Here is a 12,081-nt window from a genome sequence, read left to right as displayed (position 1 = left end):
TGCAGCCCAGTGCAAATGTGGTTGCTAAATGATTACTAGGTTTACTTTGAGGAACATTATTGGTTGAAACAATTTGATTAATTGAGCCATTTATTAACGTTATATTTTGGCAGAGAAAGTTGCATTTCATTGATATATTTGCAATATTTTAGACTTACAAAACGTTGAAGCCATATCCAGAAACAAAGACTGATCTTTGGGTGGATTTGGGTGGTGTTTTGGACGTTTTATCTCCGAGATGAATTTGGTGATTCCCCCCCCCCCCCTTTTTGGCATTTTTGACATGAGTAACTCATAATTTCACAGTCACTGTGGTGAGAATTTTAGAAAAAAGATCAGTGTTAGAATTTTTGCTGAAAACATCCTTAACAAGTAAGAGAAAAGCTGTTCTTTTGTTCTCTATCACACAGGCTTTCAGCAAGTGTTGATGTTCCATACAGACCAGCTCTTGACTATGAAAAAATAAAGAATGATCTGCTTTCTTTGCCAGCGAGGAAGAAAGCATTTCTTTTACAGGCACTGAGATGGGTATGACATACATTAAAAGTGCGCCTGAACAGTACACCTATAGACAATTGCTTTATGGAGCTTGTCTTGCAATTGCATTGTTAATCTTTGGCAGATCAGGTGCATCAAACATTGCTTACTAGGATAGCACTGCCTATATAAACCGAAAAACAAACATAACATGCCAAATTCCAAAGACTTGACATTTTGTTTATTACCATGCTAAATAACACTGCTCTAACTTGCATTTTAAACATAAAAGCAGGTTTTCTTTAATTTCTACCAGCATGATCTCAGAGAAACTGTAAACCAAATAGGAAAAGCCGAAAACCACAGCAAATACTAAATCCGAAAAACCGCTAGTATTTTTGCCAAAAACCAAAAACTGTATGCTAATAGCAGGAAAACCCGAAAACTGAAGAAGACACCAAAACCGAAAAACCGTGCGTAAAACAAGGAATGACCAAGTAGCCCCAACCGGCACGGGAAAATCCGATCGCCACGTTTTCATTACCATTTCCGCAATGGTTTGATTTCATAACAAACATTACATGTTGACAACAAGAACCTTTCCGAAAACATTTTTGCTGCTTTAAAGACACAACTTAGAAAACTTCTCTTACTGCTATAAAAAAAGGAACCGAACTGTCCTACTGGCCGCTATATTGTTGTTGTTGTTTTGGCAAATTCAGAATGAGAGGATCTGCTCATACGCCTTAGGGGCATCCGCTGACTACTGCCCGGATGATTGCTTTTCAAGTTGTGAGAACATCGCTAGAGCAGATTTCATATAAGAGAGTATGGGAAGTTGCTAATAAATAATCCCCCCCCTCCCGTGGGTTCCAGTATTTCCTTTAAAATGTGTAGTTCCAGAAAATATCCATACTCCCCCCCCCCCCCCACAGTAGGGGTTGGAAATTCCGGGAAGGAGGCCAGGGGGGTCACAAAGACCCAAAACTTTAAAGCAATGTACAGGTGTATGAAGCTAAATTGGAATTTCCAGAGGGGTGGGGGGTCATAGTGCAAATCCCTTCTGTGGGGGGGGGTATGGATATTTTATGGAACCACACACTGTTAAAAAGTAATGTTTTTTATGGGTTAAGTTGACTACCACTATTAAATTTCAGAACAGTTTAAACCAATAAATTATCAGCAAAATCCTTGTGATGTACAGTAAAAACCCGCGTATAAGAACCTAGGTTTTTTCAAGCTAGCCTAAACATGTTCTTAATGGTTCTTAACTTTTGTTCAAGAAATAAAGAAGAATTTTTAAATGATCTGGTCTTTAATGTCCAATAACAGTATTCTTGGAGGCTTCGGTAAGCAAAATACTATACTATTTTAATCTGTAAACTGTAACCTTCACTATAATTCCCAAATAAATCTTGTATACAAAACAACATAACATGATAAAATGTCAAAGTTCCTCGTTAAAAACAGACTGTGTTAAAAATATATTTTTGAGAAGATTTTTTAGTTCTATATTTTTGAGAAGATTAAGAATTTGAGAAAATAAGAACCTGTTTTAGAATTTGAGCCTAAAATGGTTCTTATGTGAAGGGTGCTTAAAAATGAAATTTTAGTCTAACAGGTTCTTAAATGTTAGGTTCTTATACGCGGGTTTTTAATGTAGCTTTTTTAATTTTCAGAGAAAACGTGACAGAGAGACAAAAAAATAAGCTTTCAAAAAGAAATTCGAAAGCTAATTTTCAGTCTCCTGACACTTTTTCTCTGTAACTTAATTTAAAATAATTTCTTCATATCCTCTTTTTTAATTCATTTGTGTGTCAAAAATAAAGTAGTTATAATTTGGAAACCAGTAACCTTAGCTTATTTGTATACCAAGAAAGAAAAGAAACAAAATTTAACTATTGATTTTTATAAACGTACGTAGGATCTACTTTCTGAAGTATATTACACGTGTTACAGGAAACCCATAAAATAACTGCAAGTGGATCTCTCCTTAGGGACAGACTTATATGCATACATCTCACAATTATTATCAATGACAGTTCAATTGGTCCAAAAGTGACAAATTAAAATCATATAAACTCTATCTCAAATTCAGACACATCCATACCTGACACTCTTTCCTTCCTTTTTGGTGTCCTTTTTAAGAGGTTGGGCTTTATACATATATAGGTTGGGCTTTATACATAAATTATATAGGTTGGGCTTTATACATATATAGGTTGGGCTTTATACATAAATTATATAGGTTGGGCTTTATACATATATAGGTTGGGCTTTATACATAAATTATATAGGTTGGGCTTTATACATAAGTTATATAGGTTGGGCTTTATACATATATAGGTTGGGCTTTATACATAAATTATATTGGTTGGGCTTTATACATATATAGGTTGGGCTTTATACATAAATTATATAGGTTGGGCTTTATACATATATAGGTTGGGCTTTATACATAAATTATATAGGTTGGGCTTTTTACATATATAGGTTGGGCTTTATACATAAATTATATAGGTTGGGCTTTATACATAAATTATATAGGTTGGGCTTTATACATATATAGGTTGGGCTTTATACATAAATTATATAGGTTGGGCTTTATACATATATAGGTTGGGCTTTATACATAAATTATATAGGTTGGGCTTTATACATAAATTATATAGGTTGGGCTTTATATATATATAGGTTGGGCTTTATACATAAATTATATAGGTTGGGCTTTATACATAAATTATATAGGTTGGGCTTTATACATAAATTATATAGGTTGGGCTTTTTACATATATAGGTTGGGCTTTATACACAAATTATATAGGTTGGGCTTTATACATAAATTATATAGGTTGGGCTTTATACATATTATATAGGTTGGGCTTTATACATATAGGTTGGGCTTTATACATATATAGGTTGGGCTTTATACATATATAGGTTGGGCTTTATACATATATAGGTTGGGCTTTGACATATATAGGTTGGGCTTTATACATATATAGGTTGGGCTTTTATATACTGGAAACACCTTTGAAGGTATGTGATGACCTAAGTGATTCTGTTGTTGTTTTTGTAGAATCTAACCCAAGCAGCTATTGGTGAACAGCGTGACAGCATTGTTAATGGGTACATTATCCATGATTTGCTGGGCTGCTCCGTAGACAGCCATCTAAGAGTAAGGCCATTATAATGTCATTATAAATCTTATAAAATTAGAATAATTTATTGGTTCACGCTTATTGTGGGTCTATCCATGTCATGTTTTGGATGTATGTGGGAGCTTGGAGAGCATGAATCAGAGAAACTTAAGAATTGCTCAAGGCCCTAGCTAATAGCAAAGCTATATACATGATAGCTAGCTTCTCAAGTGGCTCTCCAAACTTCCAAGTTTTTCTTCATTATGAAATGTTATTTATTATACTGAAGCTACTGTTAAAAGATTATACTTACCTTGGGACACCTCATTAAACAACAGTAATGTGGCAATTCATTACAAAAAAAATAATAATGCTTTAATGAAATATTAATACCGATCCCCATAATTTCCCTACCAAAATGATGTTGCAAATTAATAGGCAGCAAAAGGAGGCATTGTTTTTTCATACTACACAGAATTGTTAAAGGGGAGAGAGGGAACATTTTCGTGTTTCAAGTGAGAAAAACAGTGTCTCAAGAATTTTGCCTTTGGCCAACAGTAAGCTCTAAAATTGTAAGCTCTAAAGAATAACCACATTCCACAGAAAGATCAATTTTTATTCACAAAATGAAAGTTACTTTGTAAAAATACTCAGCCAACCACTTTATACAAGCCAAAGGTAAAATTAAATAGTGTAAATAAGCATGTGCTTGTTTATTTTTAGAATGGAATACTTGATCTCTTGACATTCCCAAGTGAAGTAGCAAAACAATACCTGGCACGGCTGTTCAATGCCCTTGCATCTCTTTCAGCAGGTATAATTATAATTTGGCCTATCCAGAAAAATATAAGAACACCTTTAGTTCTTATTATCGCTCTTGTAGTAATCCATAATGTTTAGTTAATGGAATCCAGGCAGATGTTTGAGATGAATTGGATATAACAAATTAAATATGATGTTCTGCCTCAGGTAGTAAGTCAGGAATATTGGAGTCAGGAAACACCCACAAGGCTCTTGTGCATAATGAAGTTTTTTTTTCTTAAATTCTAATGGCGAATGTTGTTGACTGGAGACTTCAAGAGGAGCTTTGTGAACCTCACAAAAATTAATGTATTTCAAATCTAACTTTAGTTAGACAAAATGGGTCAAGAATTCTTCCCAAGAGCAACAGCAAAACAGTGCCTCTGTTTTTTTTTATTATTTTTTATTATTATTATTTAAAAATGCAAGCATACAAAAGCAGGTTTTGTGTAATGCACTTCCAAGTTTTTGGTAATAATTTTAATAATGCTGGTATTCTCTTTACTACTTTTTACAGGACGTTCGTATTTAGCTCAGAATCCATCTCTTGTGCATGCCTTACTGTCAGCTCTAACAGAAGAACCCAAAACTTCTCTCACAAGTGAGAACATTCTGGGAACCTTGCAGAAGCTTAGTCTCAGGTAGCTTTACGCAGTAGTTTTGCATCCCTACAGAACTGTTTGCAAATCTGCTCATATGTGCTATCCTTAACATGTTGTACCATTCCATTCCAAGCAAAATACCCTGAGGGGGGTACTCAGGATTTCAAGTGACAGGGATGACCAAAGGATTTTTTGGGGTAGGAAAAATTGGCAAGTATATTATTTTTGGGTGGCTTGATTTAAGTAGGGATTTTTTTGGGTGTTAAAAACAATCAAAAGATTTGTGATAGTGTTTTGGCTGTGTAGTTCTACAAATTAAGTACAAATAAACATGTTTCTAATGTTTTTCTTTGTGTTTTATCTTTCCCCCTTTCTGGAAATTTTGTGGGTTAATTTTTGGTCCAGGGATTTTTTGGGGTTTTGTTAGATCTAGAAGCCCTAGGGATTTTTTTGGGTTTTATTTTTGTCCCCATTCGATCATCCCCATCAGTACTTGAAATCTACCTGTTTGAGTCTCAGCTCTGTGCCGCATTCCATTAAATCAAGTTATCTGCCAAAATGTTCTGCACAAATTTTGGGTCTGGATAATCTGCTAGCCAGCGAGCCATGCGAGCCAGTTCGGTTAGCCTAAATAGCACATTGGTTAGCCTTATGAAAGTGATAATAGCACATTGGTTCGCCTAAATAGCACATTAGCCTTAATAGCACATTGGTTCGCCTAAATAGCACTTCGGTTAGCCTAAATAGCACTCTGGTTAGCCTACAGTTAGCTTAGGTAGGTTGCGGTTAGCCTTTTATTGGGATTAGGGATTTCTGACTCGCATGGCTTGCGAGTCATGCGAGTCATGCAAGCCATTCAGGTTAGCCTAAATGACACATTGGTTAGCCTACATAGCACTCCGGTTAGCCTAAATAGTACTCTGGTTAGCCTACAGTTAGTTTAGGTAGCTTGCGGTTGGCCTTTTATTAGGGTTTGGGATTTCTGGCTCGCATATTATCCAAATTTTTACAGCTTGGTATCAATGAAAACATCTGAAGTTCTGCTACAATAGTGTAAAAAGCGATTGGTTCACCCTCACAAACTAGTAAAAATTCACATAAACACTTCTGATCACAAATTATACATTCATCATTTAGATTGCTAAAAATCACAGGATGAGTCACTTTTTTAAACATAAGTGGCAGCTTTCTGGCAGCCATCTTGATGTCGTGGTAAAGAAATTCAAAATGCTCTGCTTTAAGTATAACAAATGCTATTGAGTTGAAAACCTTAACAAAATAATTTTATATTTAATATAGGGTGTCTAATGGCCAGTGAAAGATAAAAACTCAGACGGGCCTTGAAATTTCGGATTTAGAATTTTGATGCTTTATCGTTGACTAAATATCTTATGTTCTTAATTTCTTTGGCCAGCTGGCAGCTTGGGTCTAGATCAACGCCCTGCAATTTTAACAACTGTTACAATGTAATTATATAATAACATTTCAGCGTATGTCTCTTGTAAAAGCATTTTTTTTTACCTCCCAAAAATATGATAGTCAATGACAATCAATGAAAAACAATTATGGTAATTAAACAAACACAAGTTTTTTGGTCATCGATTGATCATTGATTTCCGATGTCAATCAATTAATTGTTATCAATTGTCATGTCATGTTATTGATTATTTATTTTACTGATTGATCATGCCGGGATTAATTGATTCACTGATTTTTCGATATTTCTGATGCTTTTCCAAAGTTGCGTAAGTAAACAGAAGCCCAACACATACAACTAAATTGTATTCTAATCACATGTAATTTTTTTTTTTTCAAGGCGCCAAATGCAGTCGATCATGATTAATGGTGATTTGATTCAGTGGTTATCACAGCTGTTAATGGACCATGATAACTTGTCAGATTACACACTGGAATATTCTGTTGCCTTGCTCATGAACCTTTGTCTACGTTCTGCTGGTAAGATAACACACCTACTTTTACTGAATGACGGCTTTATAGCAATTTAACAACAACTGGAGTTTTGTGGGAAAAGAACATCTGTGGTTACTGATTCTTAAAAATTGTGATGGTATTCTTATTCTTTAAGGAAAGAGAAAATGCATAAAGGATGCTGCTCACATTCTTCGAGTGCTAAGTGATCTTTTAGGACATGAAAATCAAGAGGTGGGTATATACTGGTATATTTACTATTGTGGGTACATACAAAGTACCAAGTACAGTTATTTATTCACTGTAAACCTGTGCTTATAGTAATCAGCCAATAAAACTTGACATTGTGTGCACTTGTCCCCATAGGCGTACGGGTACCTTCGGGGGGCGGAGACCTTATTGCCCGAAAAAAATGGCATGGGTTGAAAGCCGAAAAAAGAGGCACATAAAATACACAAAAAAACATGCATTGAAATAGTTGTTCACAAACTTTGCCTGCTTGCTTAAAGGAAACGATAGTTCTTTAATTAATCGCGTGGCGCTGCCGAAGGTGTCAATGCAGTGAATCATTTTTCTTTGGAAATATTAATTTATTCACTCTAGTTCCGCAAAGTTATACAAAAACGTGTGAAACATTCAAGGATGAATGGGTTAAAACATTTTGTTAAATTTGTAACTGTATCGCAGCTTTGTTTCAAGTTCTTACAGTGGATCCACCGAGCACAAACGCTCAAGCTATGGAAAAGCCTACTGTTTGCAACTGTATCAAACTGAGGGTCACGCAGAATTTGCGAGAAAATCGAACATGATTTTAAGAATTTGCGCGTGAGAGGAAACGAAAGCAGATAAATGAGAAATTTAGACTTTTGAACCACAAAGTTCGGTATATTTACAATACTTTTTTCTGTTGATGTAATTCGTTTTGTTTGTAATGTTGGGATTTGCCGCTTATTTTCTTTTTTTATTCTAGGCTTGTTGCCCGAATTCTTAACATTTTGCCCGAAAAATTTCGGCACTGGGGGGGCTGCAGCCCCCCTCGCCCCCCCCGCCTCGTACGCCTATGCTTGTCCCGGGGGGGGGGGGGGTACTCCCTATAATGGCCTATACGGGAAGGCTCTGCCCGAAAGGGGTAGGTATAGGGTAGGTATATGAAAGGGTATGGGAATCTGTCATTTAGGTTTTTGAAAGGTTGTTTAATTAAAATATTTCGAACAGATGCAATTTATGGCTGTATTTTTTCAATTTATTAAGCGCTACTTGAAAATGACAAGAAAACGTCTTGTTTTAAGTCTATACCATGACTTTCAGGTATGTGAAAGGGGTACCTTTTTTCATTAAAAGGTATATGAAAGGGGTATAATTTCTGGCAAAATGGTAGATTAAAGGGTAAGGGGGAAGAGCTTTGGGCGGAGCCTCCCCATACAAAACTTTTTTGGGTACCCCCTCCCCCCGGTGCACTGTCTTGGCTCACAGATGTTATAGAGAAACAAGAATATTGTGTACTGAATCAGTAGACTGTTAGTAGTGCTTTTTCAGACCTTTTCATGTGTGAGACGTCACTTGTCATTGTCATCAGCTTATTTGAAGTCAGTCAACTATTTCTTTTAGTCTTGAGTTTTCGATTTTTATACTAGGAAAGTTTTTAATTGTATTCTTATATATCTTCATATAATATTTGTAATTTTTTTTTCTTCTTCTTTTTAAGTTTTAAATTAACTTGATGTAGGCGCATTTGATCATATTCATATGCTAATTTGCGCCAAATAATTATTATTGTGTTCTTTCATTCAGAATTTTTAAATATGTAGTTTTGCTCTGTGCAGTACATGAAGCATGTTTTCTCAGATTAAGTTTTGTTTTTAAACTTTTTACTAGATTCGCCCATATGTGAATGGAGCATTGTACAGCATTCTTGCATTGCCTGCTGTGAAAGAGGAAGCAAGAGCTTTGGTAATGTCTTTAATTCACTAATTTTGTTTCTTAAAAAAACATGCATCCTGTACACACTGACAACTGTATAAAAATTATTAATTTCAGAAGGCCTACAAATTCTAGATTTTGAAAATTTATTTATTTGGAGCCAGGAAATAGGTAATTGAAAGGTTCCCAACAAAAACGTCCCCTGGACTTTCTTGCTAAATCGAACGTTATCAAAACAACTCCAAATTGCGCATGCAGGTTTGTTACATGTGCTAAACTGTCCTGTGTTGCATTCGGCTGGTCTTTTCTTCGTTTTTCAGAAATTATGTATGCAAAAAAAGGCATTTTGCAAGCTTACGTGCTCCCAGTCAGCTAGCAGTCTGAGTTTTCCAACGCATCGCGTGTACATCTTTCCCTCGTCTCGCTGCGCAGGATTAGTGGAAAACACGGGGCCGGGGTCCCGGGGTGTGGAAAACGCGGGGTGTGGAAAACACGGGGTCCCGGGCTGGGGTCTGTAGAAAATGCGGGGTCCCGGGGTCTGAAAATAAAACGAAGGTAAAAAAAAAAAAAATTCTGGCTAAAAAGACAAGTTTAATAATTTATCACCACCAAACTTAGGATCTTCGTAAAACGTCTTTCCTTGCGTTGAAAAGCCTATATACATGTCGTAAAAATGCAATTCAAGTTTGTAAATCATATACTTGTCCTTGTGATCTTTTGGGAATATCCGTTTTTTCCATTTTATAAAATTAACAATTTATCAGGTATCCGAAAATAAAACTACTCCAAGAAGAACACAGTACAAGCCAATAATGAAACGGGAAATACAGGCAGACAGTTTTCTAGTCATAAGTAATTTATCGTGCCAGGAAAGGGTTAAACCGTGGACCTTATTGTGCTCTTATAGTGAATGCTATATATTTCAAATTTTCAAAATAGTTTTTGTTATCAAAAGACCAGTACAAAAATGTAGATCAGATAAATTTAGCTTTCTAATTTCACAAGCAAACCTGGTGTTCTGCCGAATAGGAGGACCGCAGTATAGCTGCCTGCCTCTAATTAATTTCACCTTAGCGGCGTCTGCGTACAGGTTGCAAACATTGTCCGCCGAATTAAATCAAAATGTAATTCTTTTATTAACTACCACCCGATCTTGTATAAAGTCTGTCGCTCTCCAGCTAAGACTCAACATTGATTTGCTATATTCATGTAGCTCCAAGCTACAGCTAAAAGTAAACATTGGCATATGCGTGGAATAACTATGACATGCTACCGGTCATATATCAATGCACAGAAAACGGATATTAGATATAACAACCATAATCAGTAGAGTACGGTAGATGAGTTAACTTCAAGGGTGGATCCAAATGAGTCCCTCCCGATTTCTTCTTTCTCGCTTATTTCTTTCCACTGAAACTACGCAATTCCGTCCACACTTAACTTTTTTTTGGCCGTGTTATCACGGTCGGCAGCTTTCTTCTCTTTTAGTGCTGAAACCACGGCACCACACGACGATTCATGAATGAAACTAGGTGAATGAAGTCAGCGCCTGTGTCAGATATGGGCGAAGTTGGCGTGTAGTTTGTCTTAATATTTATTTTCGGATACCTGATAAATTGTTAATTTTATAAAATGGAAAAACGGATATTCCCAAAAGATCACAAGGACAAGTATATGATTCACAAACTTGAATTGCATTTTTACGACATGTATATAGGCTTTTCAACGCAAGGAAAGACGTTTTACGAAGATCCTAAGTTTGGTGGTGATAAATTATTAAACATGTCTTTTTAGCCAGAATTTTTTTATTTACCTTCGTTTTATTTTCAGACCCCGGGACCCCGCGTTTTCTACAGACCCCGGGACCCCGTGTTTTCCACACCCCGTGTTTTCCACACCCCGCGTTTTCCACACCCCGTGTTTTCCACAGACCACGGGACCCCGCGTTTTCCACACCCCGGGACCCCGGCCCCGTGTTTTCCACTAATCCCGCTGCGCATGTGTTTTTGTTGATTTGAGTAGAGTAGGACTGGATACTGCATTGTGACGTAAGGTCACATGTTAGAGGCGGAAGAGTTTGAATTGAGCGAAATGGCGGCTGTGAAAGTAAAACGGAAAAGTCTATAGTTTTAGCTCGAGTGCGGCTGCCAGGTGGTTGAAGGACATCATTAAGTCTGAATACCCGTAAGTTTACAGCATCGCTCGAAGAACTGAGTGATGTTTCTGCCTTTGTTTTGTACAACAGCGCTGTTTAGCGCTTCGGAAAAAACGTTGCAAACAAGGTAGTTTTGAGCCTGGCCGCATAGAAAGCCTAAAACAAGAGGTTTCTTGCCAGGAACTTCGTCAACGCGAGTTTTACAGGGTCCGCTTGGGTTCTGCCACGACAAAGTTGCCGAGAAGTGACCTGGTTTTAGACTTTAAAAAATTCTTTATAGGTTTGGGGGGGGGGGGGGGACCTCCCCCTTGCAAAATTATTTTCTGTGCCTCATTAAATATTCATCAATCAATAAATCAATCAATCGATTCGTGCCTTAGTTTATCTTGTTTTCGCGGGATTTTGTAGATGTGTGATGATGTAAGGAGTGAAGATAGAAGTGAGAGCAAGCCGGCAGCACTTAACTGAAAGCAAAACTAGTATAATGTGACAACACGAGCAAACGTATTCAATCAACAATCAGTCTTTATTTCACTTTCACCTCAAAATTACAGCTAACGGTAACAGATTACAATAGTCTTTCCCGAAACAACAAAAAGGAGCTAACCGCAAGCAGACTGCAGTGAAAGCTAGCCACTTGAAACGCTAACGCTAACCCTAACCCTTAAACTTGGGTTTAGCTTTTTAACCCTAAATTTGAAATGAAACCCTAGCGTCAGACCCTAACCCTAACCCTTGGGGTTTAGGGTTAAGCTTTTTTTCGCTAGGGTTAAGCTAAGGGGTTGGGGCTAGGCTTGTAATCCCAAAACTTTAGCTGACTTCATCGTTTTGAGAAACAAAAGGTTTCCTTTGTTTATCGTTTGTAAAAGAAAAGACAAAAGAAGCCGCGCGAGCAAAAACCTTGTCTTTTTGCATGTGTAATTTTTCAAAAACGAAACAAAGACCTGTGAAATGAAAGACAGGACAGTGTTAAGCACACGTAAACAAACCTGCATGCGCAATTTGGAGTTGTTTTGATAACGTTCGATTTAGCAAGAAAGTCCAGGGGACGTTTTTG

At 36.8% G+C, this 12,081-nt stretch overlaps 1 protein-coding gene across 5 annotated transcripts in view; it reads left to right on the top strand.

Moving 5' to 3' along the window:
* The window catches only part of LOC144658787 (lisH domain-containing protein ARMC9-like), a 47,425-nt gene that overhangs the window by 17,953 nt on the left and 17,391 nt on the right, over positions 1 to 12,081 (top strand). For all 5 annotated transcript variants that reach the window (XM_078519263.1, XM_078519262.1, XM_078519261.1 and 2 more), the window contains 7 exons: positions 411 to 528; positions 3,557 to 3,655; positions 4,341 to 4,431; positions 4,936 to 5,059; positions 6,837 to 6,976; positions 7,107 to 7,183; positions 8,825 to 8,899. In XM_078519263.1, the coding sequence (XP_078375389.1) occupies positions 411 to 528; positions 3,557 to 3,655; positions 4,341 to 4,431; positions 4,936 to 5,059; positions 6,837 to 6,976; positions 7,107 to 7,183; positions 8,825 to 8,899 (724 nt within the window). The remainder of the gene's footprint in view (positions 1 to 410; positions 529 to 3,556; positions 3,656 to 4,340; positions 4,432 to 4,935; positions 5,060 to 6,836; positions 6,977 to 7,106; positions 7,184 to 8,824; positions 8,900 to 12,081) is intronic.

This window comes from Oculina patagonica, chromosome 6 (genome assembly GCF_052425735.1).
Source record: "Oculina patagonica isolate OP01 chromosome 6, crgOcupat, whole genome shotgun sequence".
Lineage (NCBI taxonomy): Eukaryota > Metazoa > Cnidaria > Anthozoa > Scleractinia > Oculinidae > Oculina > Oculina patagonica.
This window is presented reverse-complemented; position numbering and strand designations above follow the sequence as displayed.